General features: G+C 40.6%; 2 protein-coding genes across 2 annotated transcripts in view; one reads left to right on the top strand and one right to left on the bottom strand.

The window, feature by feature from the left end:
- Nucleotides 1-857, top strand: part of FBXL13 (F-box and leucine rich repeat protein 13) — a 60,315-nt gene extending 59,458 nt beyond the window's left edge. The window contains exon 21 of the mRNA XM_053464272.1: nucleotides 47-857. Within this exon, the coding sequence (XP_053320247.1) occupies nucleotides 47-236 (190 nt within the window). The 3' untranslated portion in view covers nucleotides 237-857. The remainder of the gene's footprint in view (nucleotides 1-46) is intronic.
- Nucleotides 762-22,900, bottom strand: FAM185A (family with sequence similarity 185 member A). The gene is made up of 8 exons (XM_053464265.1): nucleotides 22,430-22,900; nucleotides 17,809-17,918; nucleotides 15,214-15,306; nucleotides 11,539-11,677; nucleotides 7,219-7,260; nucleotides 6,539-6,634; nucleotides 5,955-6,089; nucleotides 762-1,877 (listed from the first exon to the last, which is right to left on the bottom strand). Exons 1-8 carry the CDS (start codon nucleotides 22,830-22,832, stop codon nucleotides 1,762-1,764), a joined length of 1,134 nt encoding a protein of 377 aa, XP_053320240.1. The 5' UTR covers nucleotides 22,833-22,900; the 3' UTR covers nucleotides 762-1,761.
- Nucleotides 22,901-23,538: the final 638 nt, after the last annotated feature.

A 23,538-nucleotide genomic window follows, 5' to 3' on the forward strand; every position in this document is an offset into this window, starting at 1 on the left:
ATATTACATGAGATTCTATAGTAATTATGAGTATTTTGTTCCACAGGGCAGCTGTTTTAAAAATGGAATCAAAGATTCAGAAAGTAGAGTACAATAATGATGATCCACCCCCATGGTTTGGATACGATCGGCATGGTGATCTGCTTAATGGTGTGTCACATCTGGAGGAAACTGAAGAGGAGACGGGGAAGCAAGCTACAAAGCTATTTTCCAGTGCGAGCGTGGATAGCCTGTGAAGTGTGTTAGTGAGTGCCTTTATTCAATAGCGGGCCTAATTAGTCTCTTTGCTTAGGTGGATTTAGAGGTATAAATGCTATTTATAGTGCCAGAAAATACATCCTTGTCCTAACTACTTTGTGCCATTAACAATCCAATTGAAGGAACACTCTCAGTTGTGATTTAATGAGGAATTGGTCTTGCCTGAGCTTCAACATTACTTATGGAATACATTGCAGTATAATGTTTCATGATGTAACAGTTATTGAAACATATAAAACCATTAATGAAGTAATGAACTGTGCACCAGCAACTGAAGAAGACCAGGACCCCCCACCTGTGTGTATGTGTACTACCACCGGGTCCAGGTGACACAGACTAACAGTGACACAATGCTTTCATATCATTGAGGTGGATACAGAGCCTGGAAGGGAGAAACGGCAGGGTTATCAGATCATTATAGGAGACCTCATAGATGAAATATTTTTACGGATTACCAAGTGTAAAATATGCATTGTGAGAATGAATAAAGCACGCAAGACTGATTTGTTCTAACTTTTATTGCAAGCTACAATATCTACAGCCTCACGTTTCCTGGTGTGTTATCTTATACCGTTTAGTGGTTAGCATTTATTGCGCTGTGACAAACCGCACATGTTTTTTATACATATATATAAAAAAGGAGAACCTTGTGTTATAAGATAATTAGAAGAAAACAATTTGTAAAACAAGTAATAGAATGCCGTAGGATAACCATTTAACATACCAGTCTGAAGAAATAATACAAATGTTAACAGCAAACACACTACAATGACTGCCAAAGGCACAGAATGCATTATTGTTCTATTCCCATGACCTATTACTTGGAAGAACTGTTTTTCATTAAAAGATCTATAAGGTGCACAAAAGAGTTACTTCAGGCTGGGTATTCCTATTGGGTTGGCTTTATTAACAGCTGGATAAAATACCCTCCTTAAATGGTTGCACTGCCAGATCCCTGAAAAGATGGATATAACTCTATCCTAGGTTTAAAAATAAGCACTACACGGTGGCACAAAACCAGTTGTGTAGTTGACAGAAGGCACGGGGCATTAGGAAACTTTCCAGGTGCTAATTTATTACATTGAGATGTGAACTGCCAGGAGACTGTAGCAACACTGCCTGTGAATGTACACTTTCAAGTTTAAAAACATCCCCAACACAGATCCTAAAGTTTAAAGCCACGATGGTGGTATCTGTAACCCTTGCTCACTTGACACAGAGGAGAATGGTCCATTGCTGTACAGTATTTCCTCTCTGTCAAACACATAACTGTATGTACTTTTCAATTCTTTGATATTTTTCGGAAAGCAGCGCTGTAAAATTTGGCGGTTGTCTAATTATACTCCTAAATCTTGTAGATTTCTTTTTACCTTCTCAAAATACAGTAAAATTGATTCACCCCATAATAAAATGATTATTTAGGAATCGTGTAATTCCTCGTTGCAGTGGTTAGAACAGAGGTCGGTACTACTGGAACAGTAGTATGGTAAAGGTTTGAATATCTCAGGTTGTTTGAAGTTTTAGGGATTGTAGCCAGTCTTGTTGTTTAAGGGAAACTGTGCCTCGTTTAGCTTCAGCCTCAATTAACTTCTCTTTTTCATTTCCCAAATTCAAAGATCCTGAAAAAGGGCAAAGAGGTTCTATGAGGTCAACATGCTGTGAATTCTGCTTCAGTACTGTAACTTACTACAAAATCATGTCCTAGTTACAATCAACCAGCCGGCTTCAGTACCTACAGTGCCTTACAAAAGTAAAAGTATTCACCCCCTATTTTTCCTATTTTGCTTCATTACAACCTGGAATTAAAATAGATTTTTATTTGGATTTCTTGTAAGGGACATACACACAATAGCCCAAATTGATTAAGTGAAATGAAGAAAATTACTTTTTTAAAAGAATTCTAAAAAGATTAAAAAAAAAAAAAAACAGAAAAGTGGTGAAGCCCCTAAATAAGATCAATTACCTTTAGAAGTCACATAATTAGTTAAATAAAGGCCCCAGAGTCTGCAACACCACTGAGCAAGGGGCACCACCAAGCTAGCTTCATCATGAAGACCAAGGAGCTCCCCAAACAGGTCAGGGACAAAGTTGTTGAGAAGTGCAGATCAGGGTTGAGTATAGGGCTGCAACTAACGATTATTTTAATAATCGATTAGTTGGCCGATTATTTTGTCGATTAATTGATTAATCGGATAAAAAAATACATTATTTTAAATTGAAGAAAAATTGCAATAAAAAACGTACAATTTACACTTTCATCTCTTTATTGCAATGGCCTCTCTCTATTCACCTTCTTATTTTACTGACATAATAATAAAAGCTACAAGAACCCAAACACAGTGTTTCTCAAACTAGGTTTTAATACACAGTTATTAGTAAATATTAATTCATATGTTAACTATTTTTCATATTTAATAAAAACTGAGAAAAAAGCCTTGTTTAAATTTTTTTTATTTACCAAACTGCCCCCAGTTATGCACATCTGACCCCCAGCTTGCCACTCTGCCCCATATATGCCTTATACCTCTTATATGCCAGATTCCACTGTGCCCCCTGATATGCCACTGTGCCCCCTGATATGCCTTATACTCCTTATATGCCAGTGATATGCAACTGAGCCCCCTGACATACCTTTTACCCCCAGATTTGTTTTATGCCCCCCTGATATGCCTAATATCGATATGTCTTATACCCCCTATATGCCACTGAGCCCCCTGATATACCTTTTACCCCCAGATATGTGTATGCCCCCCTGATATGCCCAATATCCATATGCCTTATACCCCCTATATGCCCTTAAAATTCATAATACCCCCCATACACCACTATAACTCACCCATACACCACTCTGGCTCCTGTCGGTAACGGTGCCGGGTATTTACTAATAACTTTGTATTAAAACCTAGTTTGAGAAACACTGTGTTTGGGTTCTTGTAGCTTTTATTATTATACAACAAACGAAATTTAAATGGGGCGCAGGTACATGTAAAGGGAAAAAAATAATAATACAATATAGTGTAGATGATTTGTTCAATGTGAAGCTTAAGTGATATAATGCACTCACAAATCAAAGAAGTGATTCCAACCCATCAATAAGGACTGTATACAATCTTGGGAGCTGCGGTCCAAATCAGGGAAGTATCACCTTCATTTTATTTTTCACCATAAGAGCACGTTATTTCGGTTTTATTTTTCACGGTGTCAGCTTTTATTATTATGTCAGTAAAATAAGAAGGTGAATAGAGAGAGGCCATTGCAATAAAGAGATGAAAGTGTAAATTGTACGTTTTTATTGCAATTTTTCTTCAATTTAAAATAATGTATTTTTTTATCCGATTAATCGACAAAATAATCGGCCAACTAATCGATTATTAAAATAATCGTTAGTTGCAGCCCTAATATATATTATATATATATATATATATATATATATATACACACACATACATACATACATACACTTATACATACATACACATATACATACATACACATACACACACATATATACATACATACACATATATACATACATACACATATACCGTATTGGCTCGGATATAGGCCGCCCCCGTATATAGGCCGCACCCTAAAAGTTTGGTGCTTTTTTAAGTTTTTTTCTTTAAAAAAGCACCAAAAAACATGCTGCCACTCTGTCCTCCCCCCCCCCGAGATATGCTGCCACTCTGTCCCCCCCCCCGAGATATGCTGCCACTCTGTCCTCCCCCCCCCGAGATATGCTGCCAATCTGTCCTCCCCCCCCCCGAGATATGCTGCCACTCTGACCCCCCCCCCCCGAGATATGCTGCCACTCTGTCCTCCCCCCCGACTTACCAGAGTAGACTCCCGGGTGTCTTACGGGGCCGTAGGAGGACATCTATGCACATCGTGTATACAACTCCCGGTGCCGGCACTCAGCGGAAGTACCGGCACCGGAAGTTGTATACGCGTATTGCGTAGGTGTCTTCCGCCGGCCCTGCAAGACACCCGGGAGTCTGCCCTGGTAAGTCGGGGGGGGGGTGTTAAAATGCATCGTGCGGTGAACGTCCGTGCGATGCGCTTAGACAACCTCCCGTGCCGGTACTCCCCTCGTGGAAAGTGACGGCAGGGGAGGCTGTCTGAGCGTATCAGACAGTAGGATGCAGGTCCCCCGCACCGCTGCGGGGCATCTGTATCCTAACCCCGCTGCCTGCCCGGCGCTAGACCCCGAATATAGGCCGCACCCCCACTTTAAAGTCTTAAAGTGGGGGAAAAAAGTGTGGCCTATATTCGGGCCAATACGGTATATATATATATATATATATATATATATATATATATATATATATATATATATATATATATATATATATATATATATATATATATATATATATATATATATATATATATATATATATATATATATATATATAGCCAGGTTTGTTGTGTTGATATATTCTTTCCTATATATATATATATATATATATATATATATATATATATATATATATATATATATATATATATATATATATATATATATATATATATATAGGAAAGAATATGTCAACACAACAAACCTGGCAATAGAGGGCTGCCCACCAAAACTCACATACCAGGCAAGGAGGGCATTAATCAGAGAGGCAACAAAGAGACCAAAGATAACTGATGGAGCTGCAAAGATCCACAGCGGAAATTGGGGTATCTGTCCATAGGACAACTTTAAGCCTTACCCTCCATAGAACTGGGCTTTACAGAAGAGTGGTCAGAAAAAAATAAGCAAACAAATTTGCTGTGCGCCAAAAGCCATGTGGGAGACTCCCCAAACATATGGAAGAAGGTACTCTGGTCAGATGACACTAAAAATTTAGCTTTTTGTCCATTGAGGAAAAACGCTAGGTCTGGTGCAAACCCAAATACCTCTCATCACCCCAAGAACACCATCCCAGTTTTCTTCGGCAGGGACTGGGAAACTGGTCAGGATTGAAGGAATGATGAATAACGCTTAAGACAGGGAAATCTGTTTCAGAGGTTGACCTTGAGTGGTTTAAAAGCGGAAACATTTAAATATAATGACCTAGTCAAAGCTCAGACCTCAATCAAATTAAGGATCTGTGGTGTGACAAAAGATTGCTGTACACCAGCGGAACCCATCTAACTTGAAGGAGCTGGAGCAGTTTTGTCTTGAAGAATGGGCAACAATCCCAGTGGCAAGATGTGCTAGAGATATACCCCAAGAGACTTGCAGCTGTAATTGCTGCAAAAGGTGGCTATACAAAGTAGGGGGGGTGAATAGTTATGAACGCTCAAGTTTTCCTGTTTGTTTCACAATACAAATTAATTTGCATCTTCAGTGGTAGGTGTGTTGTGTAAATCAAATACAGATTTCAAACCCCCAACAAATCCATTTTAATTCCAGGTTGTTATGCAACAAAATAGGAAAAATGCCAAGGAGGGGTGAACACTTTTGCACGGGCAGTAATGTACCAGTAGCTACTGTACATCTCATTTAAAAGCAGCCGCTTGTATGTACTGTATTTAGGTGTTTATGTCTTAGGCCGGCATTATACATGCCGTTTGTCTGCAATTGGTATGCTGTACAGAATCACCCTGTCCATAATCCCACACAGATATCGCCTGTACCCCGTTTTATACCTTAAAACATGTCAAAGCAGATTATATAACTAATAGAGGATTTACAAACAAAAATATACCTGTTACGGTTGCCTGGTCCTCTCTTGAAGTGTTCTGGATCTCCTGTAAGTGGACCTCAGGGCTGACCTCGACCTTGGCTCCAGAAAGCTGTAAGGAAGCCTGAAGTGTTGCGGGTATTTTGACAGTAATGCTACCTATTCACGGTAAGAGAAATATGTCACCTAGGGAAATACATTTTTGTCACACACCGACCATAAAAAAGAACGATCTCTTTTCTTATAAGTGAACATGTACAAGGCGCCCGGCAGCACACATACATGAACCAGGGAAAAGCAGCACGCTGAAAACGAAGGCCTGCTGTACCCCTGCACTAAATGCTTTTCACTCCCTGTATCAGCCTTAGCGAGCCCTTTACTTACTATACATGGAAAGAGAGGTTTCACAATATGCAAAGTCATTTCAAAGCCCAAAGTGATGCTTAACACCCATACAGCACACGAAGCTAATCACAGACCTCAAGAACAAAGCATTGTCACAAACTGAACATGTCAAATGAAGTCGAGAAAATCTCCAACACATAACCTTGCAAAGAAAAATTCCGGCTGTTGTGGGAAGCTTGCATTTCACGGAACAATTTTCTCACCTTGGTCTGATTTCAGATGTACCTTCCCAGCTTGGCTGACGTAAACATCTATGGCTCCTTGGTGAGTGGATGCGGTTAGACACCCATCAGAGGAATCTGCAGGGGATCATTACACTTGGTAAGAGGAGGATGCTATTAGGCAGAAGAGCTGACACAGATAAGTGCTTTTTCTTAACATACATAACATTACAATAACTTGCAATTTTAAATTGTGATTAAGATTTTAATTTAGCTAAACAGATAAATAACAAAACACAACAATAAAAGGAAAAAGGATGCACATGGTAAACACTGTTTAGATCCTAGAGTAATTATGGCACAACCTTACAAATACGTAACATCACACACATCGCAAAGCATAAAAAAAGTACTAATACAGAGCATATAGTAGCTCACGCAGATAACTTACCCAGAAAAATAATATCCACGCAAGTTTAGTAATTTAAATGTTTGATAACCTTGTCCTGGCTGACAGAGAGGGGTTAAGGCTATCAATCGGCAGCTTTATTCCCCAGCATCGGTACAGCAGAGAATGCGACAATGCAGACATGCTCATTAGCACAAAGACAATATAAATGTGATGCCTGTGCCGACCTCATGGGGAAAGCCAGCAATGAATATACACCGGTCTAAAAGGGGTTAAAGTGACATATACAAAACAATGGAGTATAATGGCATACCTACTGTAATATTTCCTCTCTCTGTATGAAGCTTTGTGTCACCTGTAAAAGATAGACGCATTAAGTCAGGAGTAACTATGCAATGCCCATTGTACAACGCTACGGAATTTGATGGCGCTATATAAAACAATAAATAATATATATTTCATCAAATATAGCCATATTCTCCCCAAAAGGATGAATAAATACACACACATACACACTGTCTTTGGACATTTTAGTCAGCCAAGCATCATTGGTGGTCCAGTGATCTAAACAGATTCGTCAGCAGACCTATCAACTACAGGCGGTTTTCTGGATTACTCCTGTAAACGCAATTTATTACATGAAGCAATTCTCCATGTAATAAAACACATATGGGCAGACTAGTAACCAGGTGGTCTTACGCTGCTTCAGGCTTGTGTGCGTAAAGAAAATATAGATCATATTTTCAAATCTCAGAGCACGGTTAAACTGGCCAAGGTAGCTCCAGAAGAACATTCTCACTATATATGTTTGATAGAGTATCTTGTTAATGTTTCGAAGCAGATTAGTTGACCAGTGGACAGGACCGCTTATTCTTTCTGCTTTGCATGGTTTGCTTAATCAATGCCTGTCAAGCAATGTTTCGTACATGTTTCAGCAGCAAAAGGTCTGCTATGCCCAGGTACGCGTTTTTCCCTAGTTGGCAGCGCTGAGCACTGAATTCTGCTGGCATTCCTGTCGTACTAAGCAGGCGAATATGTCATGAACTCAAAAGGTTGGGTTTAAGCTGAGCTTTATGGAAAGCATTACTAGCGCTCCACTTCAGTTAATGTAATTCATACAAACTTCTAAACTCTTGAAGATATTCATATGATCGTGAGAACCCTGGAAGCTTTATGAGAGGCCTTTGTGACTGCAGGGAGGATAGGTGCTTCTGTTAAGCCAGGTTAGAGAAAAGAAGTAAAGGGCACATGGGTCAATCAGCAAATAAAGGAGAGACATATAGATATATCAGTGCGGTTTCTTTTCACTCATTGAACTATACAGGGCCAGTTTAGCCCTTCTTGCTACAGAAACTTGCCAGTATCAGCCCTTCCTAATGGATAGTGAAGCAAGAGTTGAAACACAACTTTCCTGACAACTCTCCATTTACTGAATAAATCCCAAACTGCTTTCCTTGTTTTCCTCTTTCTGGATTTTTAGGGTAGAAGCATTATTAAACACTCATTTACAGACACCAGACAAGCCAGAAGGCTTGTTTTTTTCCCTCAGAAATCTCATGGTGCTGCCACAATCACAAGGGATTCTGGGTAGGCACATGCAAATAAGGTCAACAATGATCACCTTTTGCCTCTATATCCACTTTATACATGGATCCCTTGAAAGTAATTGGCTGCTGTACAAGACAGCCTTTAGACAAAACTCGGGTAAGCGGTGCAATAGCCAGATCACCACTCATGGACAGCTGTTTCGTCCTTAATGGGACTCGTCAGCATGAGGTTGGGATACTGGCTTAATACTTGAGACTTGGGGTAGCCAAGGAATACCATTACTTCTACTACCCCCTTAATTTTAGTGGAAGGGTTTTCCATCACCTTTACCCACCATAACTTATGTAATGGATTTTTAGGAGAATTGTTAGGAGGATGGAGATATATGCTAGGTTCAAAATTCTGAGTGAAGAGTCATGTGGATACTTTGAAATGTATTTTATCTTTACTAGAAGACAAAATACTCTTTGGTTGTACCTACAGGGCAAACTAACCATAAATCCCTACCTTATTGATGGTTATTACTTGAAAATCTGTTATGACTACACAACCACGGACTGCAAACAGCTGGCCAACGACATGAAGCTGCAGATGTTCAGGAGTTTTGCGCTCCAATTTGTTCCCCATGGAGGATGTCGATTAGAAACATTCCATGACCGTTGGTGTGATTACAAAAAAAGGCAGAGGAGGAAAAACACTCTTTTTCACAGAGAGTGTTAATAGTTGTTAGTGGGCGGGAGGAAATTGATTTCAAATATAGAAATAAGAAAAAAACATTAAAAATAGAAAATTAAAAAAAAAATCAGTTATGTAGAATTCTAAAAACAAATGTTCCCCGAGGCTTAAGTTCTTCAAACCTCAATAATTTACATGGCCATCAACACATAAATTCTACTTTTAGATTGTATATATATATATATATATATATATATATATATATATATATATATATATATATATATATATATATATATATATATATTTATTTCTTTAGCGATATCTATATTTAATATTCATCTCCCAAAAGCTGAGATCTCCCTACTTCTCCCTACCAGCTTTTGCAAAAGCTACCTGGGACAATAGTTTGTCGATTTTGAGAAAAGTTAACATATGATGTACGTATAGGGTTGGTTTTTAATTCATATTTATTGTTTAAGTTAACATGTTGACAGCACTACATAGGTTTAGTTTAAGTATAGGACTGTAAACGTTGGAATTTGGGAAAAGCTTTAGTCGCTTCAGTTTCCTCATTAGTTATTAACACAACATTAATGATAATGCGTAACTCTGAGTTCCTGTGTGGAGTTTATTCTTGCTTGATAACGAGGATGTCAGCTCATGAGAACTGTCAGCAGGACAGTATCCAGCCAAGTCAACCGCGAGAGCGGCTCTGATTACAGCGCACCGGGATCAATATCCCACGGGGTGCGAGACTGGTTAAACAGGTCAGTGCTAAACTGCAAAAATGGTGCAAATAGCCCAAACAAGTAGAAAAGTGAAGGCACTTTTCACACACACATACAAAAAAAAAAAAAAAGATCTGAACCAAGGCTGCGGGTAATTATTCATATGTCACCAAATTAAATAAGCAGGGTGATGTCACTTCACAAAGATTTGTTTAATTTGGATGCTGCTCTGTTAGTGTACAGTCTGCATCAGACATGAACTACACTGTAGTCATAACTCAGTAAATTACTTTAATGATGGTTTCAAATACCGCTCATCAGTAAATCCAGAAGTGTATATTTTTGTAAGTGTTATTTTTTTTAAAAAAAGGTTTTGTTTAATTTATGCTGTATTATAAGAGTATCTAAATAATCATAAGCATGGGTGGCAAGTGGCACCCAGTGTGGATGGTGAGCAACAATGGATCAGACACTGCTGTTAGCGCATACACTGTTAGATTTTATGAGCCTGCTAAGAGAGGGAAACTTTTAAATTGTGTTTTTTTCCCCCACTAAATTGTTAATTAAACATAACCCTGTCGACCAACATGCAGCATCGTCGATGCAACTCCACAGCTTGGAAGGCAGGAGGGGTAGAAATGCACATTTTGGGTGTATTAAGGATAGTTGGGTCCTTGGAGCGGTACAGCTCTTAACATGGTTATAAGTTGTTACATTGTCATACAATAGCACAAATCATTGTCTTATCCCTATATCATAGGCCCATCGGACCATGGAGCAGGAGGGCAGCTGCAGGGCTGCAGTTTCTACATTAGTTAAGTGTTATATTTTTGTTTGTAAGAATGCATATCATACTCACAGAGAAGATTTATTCACGATGTGCTTTAACAATCTCTCTTGCCGGCACCACCCCGTGGGAATTCCCGGCAAGGGAGATTGTTAAAGCACATCGAGCAGACGTGCTGGCAGCGGAGGTTGTTTATGTGCATCACCGTAGCCGGTGAACGTCTGCACAATTCGCTTAGACAATCTACCGTGCCGGCACTCCCCCCGTGGGAAGTGCTGGCAGGGGAGGCTGTCTCAGCGTATTTGAGGGTAGGATGCAGGTCCCCGCAGCCCTGTGGGGTATCTGTATCCTAACCCTGCTGCCTGCCCAGCGCCTGGAACTGCATGTCCCGGGCATCGGGCGATACAAATTGCGCAGTCCTGCGCTAGACCCCGAATATAGGCCGCACCCCCACTTTAAAAAAGTACAGCCTATATTCGGGCAAATCCAGTATTAGGCAGCAAGTGAACATTTTGTGTGTTAGAGGCAGGAAAAATGGGCAAGCATAGCGATCTGAGCGACTTTAACAAGGGCCAAATTGGGATGGCTAGATGACCGGCTCAGAGCATCTCCAAAACCGCAGCTCTTGTAGGGCGTTCCCGGTCTGCAGTGATCAGTACATATCAGAGTAAAGAAAAGTGATCTGGATAATACAACATGCTTTACCAGCTCCTCGCCGTGGGATTTGGCTTATTTTAGATAATTGTAGCTTGAAGCTACAATTTTGCTTTCCAGTTTTTACAATCTAAGCATGTTAAACATATAATTGACAAGAAAATACATTCTTTTCAATAGCATTTGCTCACCCAAACTTGTGATGTTGTTAAAACTGACAAATACGGGGAACTCTTACCGTGGGTACTTCCTAGCAGAATATCTCCCGCAGTGGAGGACATTGAGGAGTATTGGGCATAAAGGTACTTTGCTTTCAAACGGCCATCTTCTGTGCAAATATTTATGGAATTTCCCAGCAACTTCTCAATATCTACAGTCTGTAAAGACGCAAAGCAGACATGAGAAGTATAAACAACATTATTCTAAACAAAAAGATTACAAAGTATGTAGAAAATTATAAAAAAACATAAATCTAGTGATACATATAACCAGAAAACTGGTAAACATACCAGTAAATACAGTCATTGGTTTATAATGTATGGCATAAAATTTACACTGCCTGCCCGCAAAATCTCAAAATGATATTCGAAGTTGGAGTTGCAATGACGGGAACATTAGAATGAGAACTTGCAATGACAAAGCAGACGGATGGTCCCTCCAAAACACTGATAGCTAGCTGACAGTATTGCAGTATATTATGGAGCTTGAGAGAAAATGCTATCCTAACCGTCCACCCTTTCTTAGTCTATGGGGCAGATCCTTACATTCTTTGACAGAGCTCTGACATGGCAATATGTTTACGTCACTAAAACCCAATACAGATCCACAGGAGCAAGATAATCCCCCAGTGGTCTAAATTTACTTTTCACTGGTGTTGGGCTTTTCCCACCTCGCCCATCAGGCCTGGTGTGACAGCCTTAGCAAACTCAAGCCAGGGAAACAAAAATGGAATATCTGTTAGTTAGATTGTAAGCTCTTTGGAGCAGGGCCCTCCTTACCTCCCTGTTATTTACTACTTGTTATGTCATGTTTACCCATTGTACAGCGCTACAGAATATAATGGCGCTATATAAAACAACAGATTATGGTAATAATAAGGTAAAGGCACCAAAAAAGTAGAACAATGGTTTCAATTTACATTATTGTTTATATAAGCAAGACGATGTTTAAGCCATTTAATGTATAGTGTATTGTAGCCTCCGGTCACTGCATTGGATCATTTTGTCGCAAGCAGTTCAAGATTTAGATTTACAGGGCCCTTTTCTTCCAGTGATTAAAATAACCATTTATTAGAAATATTTTTTTCTTGAAATTGTACTAGATTTTGTTTGCCAAAACACTCCTACTATCAGATTGGGTGCCAGTGGGAAAATTGTTTTTCAGCCTTCAGCGGTTATATTTAGGCATGGCAAGAGTTCAAAACTATTAATAAATGCAATATAATTGTAAAAATCTTGGCAAAGCATTTGCTTTGATTGTCCCTGAAATAGTCATCTCGCTTTCCATGTGTTTGACACCCTAATCACAGACTATCTGATTACTCACCATGACTTAATGCTGGAGATAAAAGAGTAAAAGAAATCGTTACCAATCCGTGGGTACTGTTCACTGATAGCCTTTCAGTGATTTGTCTTTTAAACCAGTTGCCCGAGGGGGGTTTGGAAGCATTTAAATGGGCAGGAAACCCCAGAGAGGAATTTTATGAACAAACTAGTTAATTGGGACCATATGACCCACAAACATGATCAAATGGAAGAAAATAAACTGTTGCTATCTCAAAAGATTTCCTTTAATTTAAGGAAACATAAAAACATAGCCTTGGAGGGACAGTTTAATGTCCCAGGAAGCCATTCCAAAGAATAATGCATATTAAAGTACTTTTCAAAAAAGTTAAATAAACTGTAGCTCCCCCCTCCTCTTGTGGTCTGATGATTCTTGGCAATGACCGGCTGTTTGCAGCAGGAAACAATTCCCACTGAAACCGGTGGGAGCACTTTCAGGCGGTCACCATGAACATTTAAAGAGACCACTCAGTTATATGCGTACATTGGCTACATGCAAACCCCAGAGCACGGCGGGAGTATGCTCAGCGGCCATGGGCTATCGGCGGCGCTGTAGCTATGGCAGTCTGTACTTCCCAACATGCTGCAGCAGACTTCAGCTGGCTTTGGGAAGTTGGGAGGTAAAGCGAAGAACAGCTGCAGCTTCATGTCATTTCTGCTCCTAATCCTGAAAGAGTACACCATTTTATCGTAGAACTACAGTACAGTACATGGGAATTCTTCCACCTCCTTCACCTGATTGCATATGTATGTCCATCCACTCCCTACTACTACTACTATTTAGACTGTAAGCTCTATGGGACAGGAATGTCCTTTCCCAATGTATTCATACCTATTGTATCCAGATCAAAATGTATGTACATTCACTGTACTTATTATATGTCTTCACTTATTATACCATTCATTTTAACCGTAAAGCACTTAATACATAAAAATAAGCATAAATACATATATAATTCACGTTCAGCAATTATTGTAGGTCAAGGTGGCCTGCTGATACATGCCAAGGTGCAGTTTGTACCAACATGGCACCTTTAAAATGTTTAATATTTAAAATATATATATATATCCTCTCCTTTACTCTTTGCCCAGTATTTAAGTGTACAAAACACTTGTTTTCATGTTTAGAATGAATGGATTGTCAAAGCTTGTGACCAGAATACAGGGAAAGCATAGTTTTGGTTTAGCTGCATTTGTATAAGTGCTCCTAATACACCACCTTGTGGCAGAAGTCTAGTACTGCAATTATGTATTACAACAAACGTCATACATCACACATATTTAAATGGTGCTCATTAGATTTCACTGAACAGCTTATCACAGCATTACTCAGTAAGAAACATTTTCCTCCAAAAGTCTATATGACATTTGTCTGTTATTGTATCATCGGCAGAGGTCAGCGAGTGCGGATCATATACGTTTTGTCTTAAGTTAAGCAGTTATATCTTTTTTGCTCTGCGTTCCACAATGAGCCTTTTTCTTACATTTTAGGCATATTTACTAGTGTAATGCAATAGTATTTGGGCAAAAGGTAGCAGCCTGGACAAACTATAGTTATATTCGGACTCATACCTAACTGCAGCCACTTCATTATCATGGTACTGCCACAGGCTGGGAGGCGTTGTGTCGTGTTCTGCTTCTGATTCTTAATAAAATACACTCAGAATGATGTATGCTATTGCTAACTTTTTCTTGTTTACCACTGAGAAATTATTTTACAAATGACTGCATATCCTAAGCTTCTGGAAGCAATAATTCAGCACATATGTCTTGTATCATCTTGTTAAAAGGGGGAATAAGGGAAAATGTTAAGAGGTTTATAAGAGGAGACAACCAAAGGAGAACAGACACGGCAGCTTACTTGCCATCTTTACATGTGCATGGTGGGTCTCACTAGACCCTGGAGCTGTGGAGCTGCATTGAGTGTAGTGTTTATGCCCTTAAACAAGCAGGAGATGTGTTTGGCCAAAATCCATTACTTGCAGGCTAAGGAGCTGGGGTGGTTTAGCGACTTCCTACAGAAACACTATGGTCAGGTTCAGGGAGGTAAGTGGAGTGGGGGGATTACTCACTAAACCAAATTATGTAAATAAATATAAAACTATATATGACTTATTTTAACTGTCCAAACGGGGACAGTCACGTTAGAAGGAAGAAGGTTTTTATTAGAGTGGCCCAAAAGATTCTTTGGTCATTTCAGTAATCAGAGCCTTTGTAAAAAAAAAATAAATGTAAATATCATGTGAGAAAAACATTAAGGAAACATTTATCACCTATCGGGTTTGTGTAATTAGTTTCTGAAAGCAAAGCAACTAGTGACCTCAAAAGGTGTATCGTCCATTCTTGCTTACACTGTGAGATGAAGCCTGAATATCTACATTTCCATGGACTGTACCCACGCATCTCACTTTGCCTCCTTTGGTTACTATGTGGACATTGTGGCCCTAAAAGAGAAAATAATGTTCGTTAATTGTCACAAAGTTTCATCTCCAAAAGCACAAACAAGGTTCAAGGAGAAAACTAGGTTGGGGTATAAACCACGAGTACAAAAAAGACTAAGAAAAAAAAGAAACTGGGACTTTTTAAAGTAACTTTCTCTGTAGCTTTAATATATTATTATTTGTTCTTATTGCATTCAATTCATTATTGCGATTTTTTTTTATTATCACACACAGAAAAAAGTTGTGGATTTTAGAAAAAGTATCTCTCAGTTGAACATACCATTGCAACAGAAAAATAAACCACAAGGGAAAAAAACCTCAACATCAGATACCCCAAACTGAACAGGATAGATAAAAAAATGATAAATTCACTGCCACAAACATTCCTAATGACTTAAAAGGACAATATGCAGTAGATTTAAGTGCAAGCATTCGTAGCTGCATTTTTAACATCGCAAGTGATTAACTATAAATGCCACATACATATCCCTGGTGGTTTAATTTCTGTATAGTACAAGCTCAAAGTTACTTACAAGGCCTATTACTCTAAATTCCAATGGACCCATTTCTCTTCTAGAGGGTGATACTTTATGACTGAACCATTGAGTTAAAGTTAAAAATCTAAATTGTGTACTCTGTAGGACTTGGTGACAGATAAGGTGTAACTAAAACTGTTAAACCACTTATAAAAATAAAGGTAAAACTTGTCCCCCATGCTCAAGACTCTCTGGTGTCAAATGGGGTCAATGCGACGCGTACGGACAACCTTTGCTGCTACCCGCTATATGACCTCACGGCGGTGCTCTGTCATAGAAGCCCCGGCGGAAGTGTCGGATAGCAGCGGAGGTTGTCTGCATGCATTGTCCACCAGCTGCCAGACAGGAGGATCCAGGTCCTCTGCAGTGCCGCGGGGGATCTGGATCTTAGTCTTCTAGTAAAACCTCTATTTGAGGCCGGATTATAAGACAATGGTTATTTTTCAGAGCATTTGCTATGAAAAAAAGCCTCGTCATATAACTGAGCAAATACGGTAAATGCGGCACATCGGTTTTAGGATTAATGAAACGTGAGGGGAAACTGCTGCAAAATGGATCATGGTTTACATAGTTTCAATTAAGTAATTTAAAAATACCTAGAAGAATACTTTACATTTCTTATCACAATAGGTTATTTCAAAATGGACTAGTTACATTTTCAGGAAAACAAAACTGTGTTAGATTGAGTCGCCCTATGGCACTCTGCAGGCTTCTGGAAGCCCAGGGGTCTCTTCTAGATAACCAGGTACCCCACTGCTTTAGAACCGTGTACTGGAAACACTGGTTTTTATGCTTAGTGAACTTCCAGAACTCAATTGATTCAAGTGTCTCTGTATGATGTCAAGAATTCCCAGCCAAACAAAATGTTCCTAAAATGGTTTCATGCCTTTTCTAATTCATGTAACAGCTTCAAAGCACACAAACATCAAAACCTTCACAACATACACCGGAAATCGGGCATTTGGTTTGTTTCCTTTAAGCTTTTATTGTAAGCTAAACAATTAAATCAATTCAATAAACCAGTTACCATATATGATTAGTTTATTTTCAACGGACAGTGGATTTCCAGGGACTAAATCTGGGAGGATTAAAACCAGACTTCAGCTGGTGACCAGAAGTATTAACCCCAATACCTCCAGTCTCATAAAAACTATCAACTGGCCTGGTTTTAATGCTCAAACTGGTACAGCTTGTTATGAACTACGTGTTTACAAGGGTCAAGAAATCCCAAGTGCAGAATAATCAAATTCCTTTAAAAATGCTCCTGCCTGTTTATATTCCTTCTTCTTTGTTATATAAATCTAGTAACGGGAATGGAAAAAAAACAGGTATTTTTTTTGTCCCAATCCATCAGTCCAGGATGGTGCAGGGAATGGCACACAACATCTGCTTCACCATTAGACACCACGGGGTCCTCCTTTCTTGGATCACCCATAGCCTAGGAGAATGGGTAGGCAAATGGCAGAGCCATAACCCCCCCCCCCTTGCTATTTCAATCTGCTACTACTTACAGCTAATACCAGCACCTGGCATTCACAGACAAGAACCCTGGCAAGGGACACCACTGCTCAGCAGCTGACTGGAAACCGAGACCTGGCCCTCGCTATTCCAGTGCTTATATATATATATATATATATATATATATATATATATATATATATATATATATATATATATATATATATATATATATATATATATATATATATATATATATATATATATATATATGAAATGTGGAAATTAACACCAGATTACTGTTCACAAAAAGTTCATAATTCAACTCTGCTTCTAAACACCATAATCGGAAGCGTAAATCTATAGGAAAATATTCACTAAGTAGTGACAGGGCAATAAGTGGCCAGGAAACACTATAAAAGAGAAGATATAAATAGGACAAGAGCTTCCTTCAGATTAACTATAGAGTGGATTTGCATTTTAGATGAGGTTTGAAGCCTGTGAGCATTACCTTGACAGCATGAAGAACGCTGTCTCCTTTCTCGGTTTCTATCTGACAGTTGTCACATTCAATTTGTTTAACGTTTACACTACCAGTGCCTGAAGTCTTGATGTTCACATCTAGAATGAAATTTTGAGATAAATGGTAAATTTACAGCATGCACATAAAACAATATAACCAGTATACTTAATACAGAATCTTAAAACAAATTAAAATTGTTGCATCGGTGAGATTACAGAACATTAACATGACGTGATGGTGCTTTTAACTTTTGTATGTTGCGAAGAACTCTTATTACAGGGCTAACTACGACCGGATCTAGAAAATACAACTAACCTTTAACAGTAAACAGAACAAAACCAAAATACTGAAGTCTAGCATGCTGGTAAGGGTATGACCCGCACCCAGATGGGCGCACATGCACAGTACCGCTGGGGGGTCTACCTGCCAGGAGATGGACAGCAATAGGCTGCGACGTGAGCAGTGTTTCTAAATGGAATGTATTTTATTTAGCAGAAAGGGGTAACCAATGAAACATATGCGTTATTGTTTGACAGGCTGATTAAAGGTCCAGTAAGGTCCAAGGGAAAAATATTCATTATGAGGATCATAGTGTCTACGTCACCAAAACTGAAGTCCAATTAGTCACGGGAGTATATAATTTGCCTACATATGAAATGAATGGGTTTAGCACATGTGAACCACGAGAAGAACATTTTTGTAACGATTGTTAAAACCCTGTAGGGCAGATTCAAATATTTGCACGTTTCTTTGTTGGAGAAACTTGTTTTCCAGTTCCTGAATGACTGCTCAGTAAACAGCTTTTTTTTATCATAGGGAGAAAGTAAGGAGGGAGCTGCAAAGAGGCCTGTCCTGCAACAGTACAGACCTCCATTGGGTTTTTACCCCCTGGGCTGGTCTGGCCCCCACCACCCAAATAAAAGTGGGAATGTCCAGCAAAAAACACACTACTGGGAGTTATAAACCCACATAATCATATATTTATTCTTAGGATCCATAAAATTACTCCCATTAAGTTACCAATACAAACAGAATTTGCAGACCATTCGGTCATCTAATTAATTTAGGTTTGGTAAACACTGTGACACCAAAAGCTCATATTAAAATCCTTCTAATATAGATTACCACTAACTGTATGCTCCCTCTGGAAAACTTAATAAGGGCTAGTTGTTATAGTACACTGAGACAAGATAAGTGCACACATACAAAAAAAACCCACATGCATCAAGCAATTTTAAAGCCAATAAAATGCTAAAATAAAATAAATTAAGTTACACATTTTATTGTGTTCCCCTTTAATGTGTTACACTAAGCGCAATACACGTTAATTGCAAATGTACAATTTAAATCTGCTGGACGGTTCAATAAAATATTACAGAAGTTAAAAATGCTATTTAAATACACAAAGTTGTTATATTGGTATTCACAAATGTCATGTCAACACCATATACTAACAGGACTGAGACTGAATTCCAGCATCAATAATCAGGTGAAGTGCAAACAAAGCAGAAGAACAGCATGACATATACAATACATCTGCCGACAGCCGCTCAAACATTGGAACACCAAAACCCGTCATCACGGGTTCCACCCTGCAGCAGTCACAGGCTCTACAGCCTATAGAAAGATTTGGAATGTTGTTCTACCAACGTCAGGAACTTTAAAAGCTAGTATTCTTGAAAAAAATACCACCCGTCGTGGTCTATTTGCATTTCTGGGAAAATCCTAGTTATACGTAGTAAAAAGTATTTCACCCAGTTACGCCAGGCTGATCAGATACATATTCTAGAACACGATTGGCACTGAGGTTATCAGTAATGCAGATTACATACTAGAGCTATGCCAGCTACATCTTAAAGGAGGAATACACTCATGGCCACAAGTCTGACACTCTCCCAAACATTTGACGAATTTCATACAGGGCATCAGAACGGGAAAGAAAGGGGATTTAAGTGACTTTGAACGTGGCATGGTTGTTGGTGCCAGACAGGCTGGTCTGAGTATTTCAGAAACTGCTGATCTACTGGGATTTTCACGCACGTCTATAGGGTTTGCAGAGAATGGTCTGAAAAGGAAAATATCCAGTGAGCGGCAGTTGTGTGGATGAAAATACCTTGTTGATGTCGGAGGTCAGTGGAGAATGGGCAGACTGGTTTGAGATGACAGAAAGGTAACAGTAACTCAAATAACCACTTGTTACAGCCAAGGTATGCAGAATACCATCTCTGAACGCACAACACACTGAACCTTGAAGCAGATGGACTACAGCAGCAGAAGACCACACCGGGTGACACTCCTGTCCGCTAAGAACAGGAAACTGAGGCTACAATTCGCACAGGCTTGCCAAAATTGGACAACAGAAGACTGGAAGAACGTTGACTGGTCTGATAAGTCTCAAATCCAGCTGGGACATTCAGATGGCAGAGTCAGACTTTGACGTAAACAACATGAAAGCATGGATCCATCCTGCCTTGTATCAGCGGTTCAGGCTGCTGATGGTGGTGTAATGGTGTGGGGGACAGCCTACCTCAGTATTGTTGCTGACCATGTCTGTCCCTTTACGACCACAGTGTACCCATCATCTGATGGCTACTTCCAGTAGGATAATGCACCATGTCACAAAGCTCACATCATCTCAAACTGGTTTCTTGAACATGACAACGAGTTCACTGAACTCCACTGGCCTCCACAGTCACCAGATCTCAATCCAATAGAGTACCTTTGGGATGTGGTGGAACAGGAGATTCACATCATGGATGTGCAGCCGGCAAATCTGCAGCAACTGCTCAGGTCCATATGGATGAAAGTATGCCACGAAGAATGAAGGCAGTTCTGGAGGCAAAAGGGGGTCCAACCCGGTACTAGCAAGGTGTACCTAATAAACTGGCCAGTGAGTGTACACACACACACACACACACCATTTCAATGTCAAATTGGCCATTTAACATGAAAGAAAAACATGTAACAGGTGTTCCACTTCCCAGAATATATGCTGTGACCCCATTTAACCTTGTACACAGCATAGTATAAAGCCACACGTGTCCAAAAGCTGCTCCCAAAACCAAGCAATAACTGCACTGCAACAGTATAACATTTTGAAATGAACACAAGAAAGATTATATACTGCTGGCGCCCATTCTGCATTACAATATTCACCAAAAGCTAAAAAGCAGCTGCTCTGTAAAACGTGCACAGAGTAAGTTTATTCCCGACAGCTATTCATCATCAATGCATGTGACGGGGGCCTGTTAGGGTCTACATACCGGACACATTGAACCTCTACTACTAGTAGCATGAACTAATTACGGTCATCATTCTCTCCCCCCCAATTCCTAATCACCTTGAGAAGATGCAAAACATTGCAAAGTCGAAACACTAAAAATAAGTTGGTGTTGAGTGGAGAGATTAAATATTCTATTGCGGGGCCAACTAGTACTTGATGGCTCTTCAACTATTATTTATTGCACTGTACTAATATGCAAGATCATTAAAATGTAAGCGGAAATGTATGAAGAAGCACACATCAAGTTATAGATTTTGTTTTATATAGCAGTAAGGGTCCCTTAAAAAGATCCAGGAGCTGGGACTGTCGATCCGGCCTGTTTAATGACTGCAGAGACCTTAGGAAACAAAGCTAAACACTGGGGGACGGGTTATGGGAGTGAGGCACATACTTACTCATATCTTCCCTGAACTCGTCACAGTCATTTCACTTTTAACTTGGTTAACACACTGGACCTTTCAGACGACTTTTAAAATAAGCATAGGGAGATACTTCCAACAAAACGATGCTGATCTCTAATGGGGATAAAGTCTGCAATGCAAACTACGCCATACAATAGGATTACTCCATCCTAGGACTTTTTACTTTAATGAAGCTTTTTACACGCAGGGAACGCAGTTCCAGATACGCCCCGTGCAGGGCGAGGGCTGGGAAGCCTCCACGGACAGCCTGCGGGCAGGGTGAGGGCGGGGAAGCCGCCGCGGTCAGGGTGAGGGCGGGGAAGCCTCCGCGGACAGGCCGCACGCAGGGTGAGGGCGGGGAAGCCTCCGCGGACAGGCCGCGCAGTTCCAGATACGCCGCGTGCAGGGCGAGGAAGCCTCCGTGGACAGGCCACGCGCAGGGCGAGGAAGCCTCCGCGGACAGGCCGCACGCAGGGTGAGGGCGGGGAAGCCTCCGCGGACAGGCCGCGCAGTTCCAGATACGCCGCGTGCAGGGCGAGGAAGCCTCCGTGGACAGGCCACGCGCAGGGCGAGGAAGCCTCCGCGGACAGGCCGGACGCAAGGCGAGGGCGGGGAAGTCTCCGCGGATAGGCCACGCGCTGGGCGAGGGCGGGGAAGCCTCCGCGGATAGGCCACGCGCTGGGCGAGGGCGGGGAAGCCTCCGCGGACAGGCCGGGTGCAGGGCGAGGGCGGGGAAGTCTCCGCGGATAGGCCACGCGCTGGGCGAGGGTGGGGAAGCCTCCGCGGACAGGCCGCACTTAGGACGTATTGGCATATCGTGTTTAAAACAAAAAGCAAGACAAATTAAAAGTACATAACAAGCACACTTTATACTGGGTGTCACATGGCACACCTCATCTAGCACCACTAACAGTGCGGTACTCACTAAAGCGCACAGGAGTAGTGACATCCACGCAGGTCTGGCTGTCAATGTTCTCTGAATAGATCAGCACCTGCCTGGACTCTTCATTGTACTTGACTTCAATGTTGTCGAGATCCAGCCCCCGGTGAACATTGCGGTCCACGCCACTGACCATAACAAACACCCTGTCGGCATCTGGATAGGCGAGGGGGTCCTGGGGTCTCACCCTCACATTGCAGGGCAGTCGTACTCTAAGGCTGCCTAGAGGGCTCACGATCAGCGTCCACTGCTTCAAAGGCTTGTTCTTGGTATCGGTCGGCTTAGTATTTTTCCCTCTTGCCCCTAGCACCATGCTACAGTTCACCGTCAACCGTCCTTTGGCCACAAGGGACCACCAACACCGACTGCGACACGCCACAGAGTTCATCTTTGCCCCATACCAGCCATACAGACAATTCTTTCTCCTCGGTACACACCCACAGCATTGTGGGAGTTGTAGTGTCGAGCCTTCCGCACATTCGCTTTTCCACCGAGCAGGTGAACTACAGCACCCACAATACACCGCGCCTGCGGTTAAGACGGAGACGTCTGATGTTTATTTCCCCTCTGCTGCAAACGCTGTGCGCTTTAACTCCACTTCTTGTTTTAAGTGCAAGGAATAGCTGACCGCACGTTATTCTTAGAGACTTTAATAACCATTTGGCATAAGAAATATCATATTCCTATTATATGAAACCGACATTGCCCAAATCACTAAGTTATGCTCCCTTACCCGTGATACTTAAATAGAACATTCCACTGCTTGGGTACGGGGGAAATATGCAGCGCTCTCTGGTTACTGGAATACTTTCCATCGGCCTGTTGTATTGCTGGGCAGGGGGCTTGTCATTGAACTGTAGTATTGTGTATTCTGAAATGTGAACATGTTTCTGTGTCTTCTCCAATCTAACTGCATTTACAACTTCCCAGATTACAGGAAACTGTCTTTCTATTGTGTGAAACAGCAGTCTTTGCTTACTGCAATAACAATAAGCATTCCTGGGGATTGTCTAAACAGTGAGTTGTATTGGAGTAAATTGTGTTGTATTTCTCAGCCAGATAATTGGCAACTGCAGAAAAAAGAATATGTTCAG

Source organism: Spea bombifrons, chromosome 4 (genome assembly GCF_027358695.1).
Source record: "Spea bombifrons isolate aSpeBom1 chromosome 4, aSpeBom1.2.pri, whole genome shotgun sequence".
Classification (NCBI taxonomy): Eukaryota; Metazoa; Chordata; class Amphibia; order Anura; family Pelobatidae; genus Spea; species Spea bombifrons.

What these genes read in the sequence shown, in the direction of transcription:
- FAM185A (XM_053464265.1), bottom strand. Translation starts at nt 22,832, where the DNA reads ATGAACTCTGTGGCGTGTCGCAGTCGGTGTTGGTGGTCCCTTGTGGCC. An exon ending in CACTACTCCTGTGCGCTTTA is followed by an intron (nt 17,919 to 22,429) that starts GTGAGTACCGCA and finishes ATTTCATTCTAG; the next exon opens with ATGTGAACATCAAGACTTCA. An exon ending in GGACCAGGCAACCGTAACAG is followed by an intron (nt 1,878 to 5,954) that starts GTATATTTTTGT and finishes GCCCTTTTTCAG; the next exon opens with GATCTTTGAATTTGGGAAAT.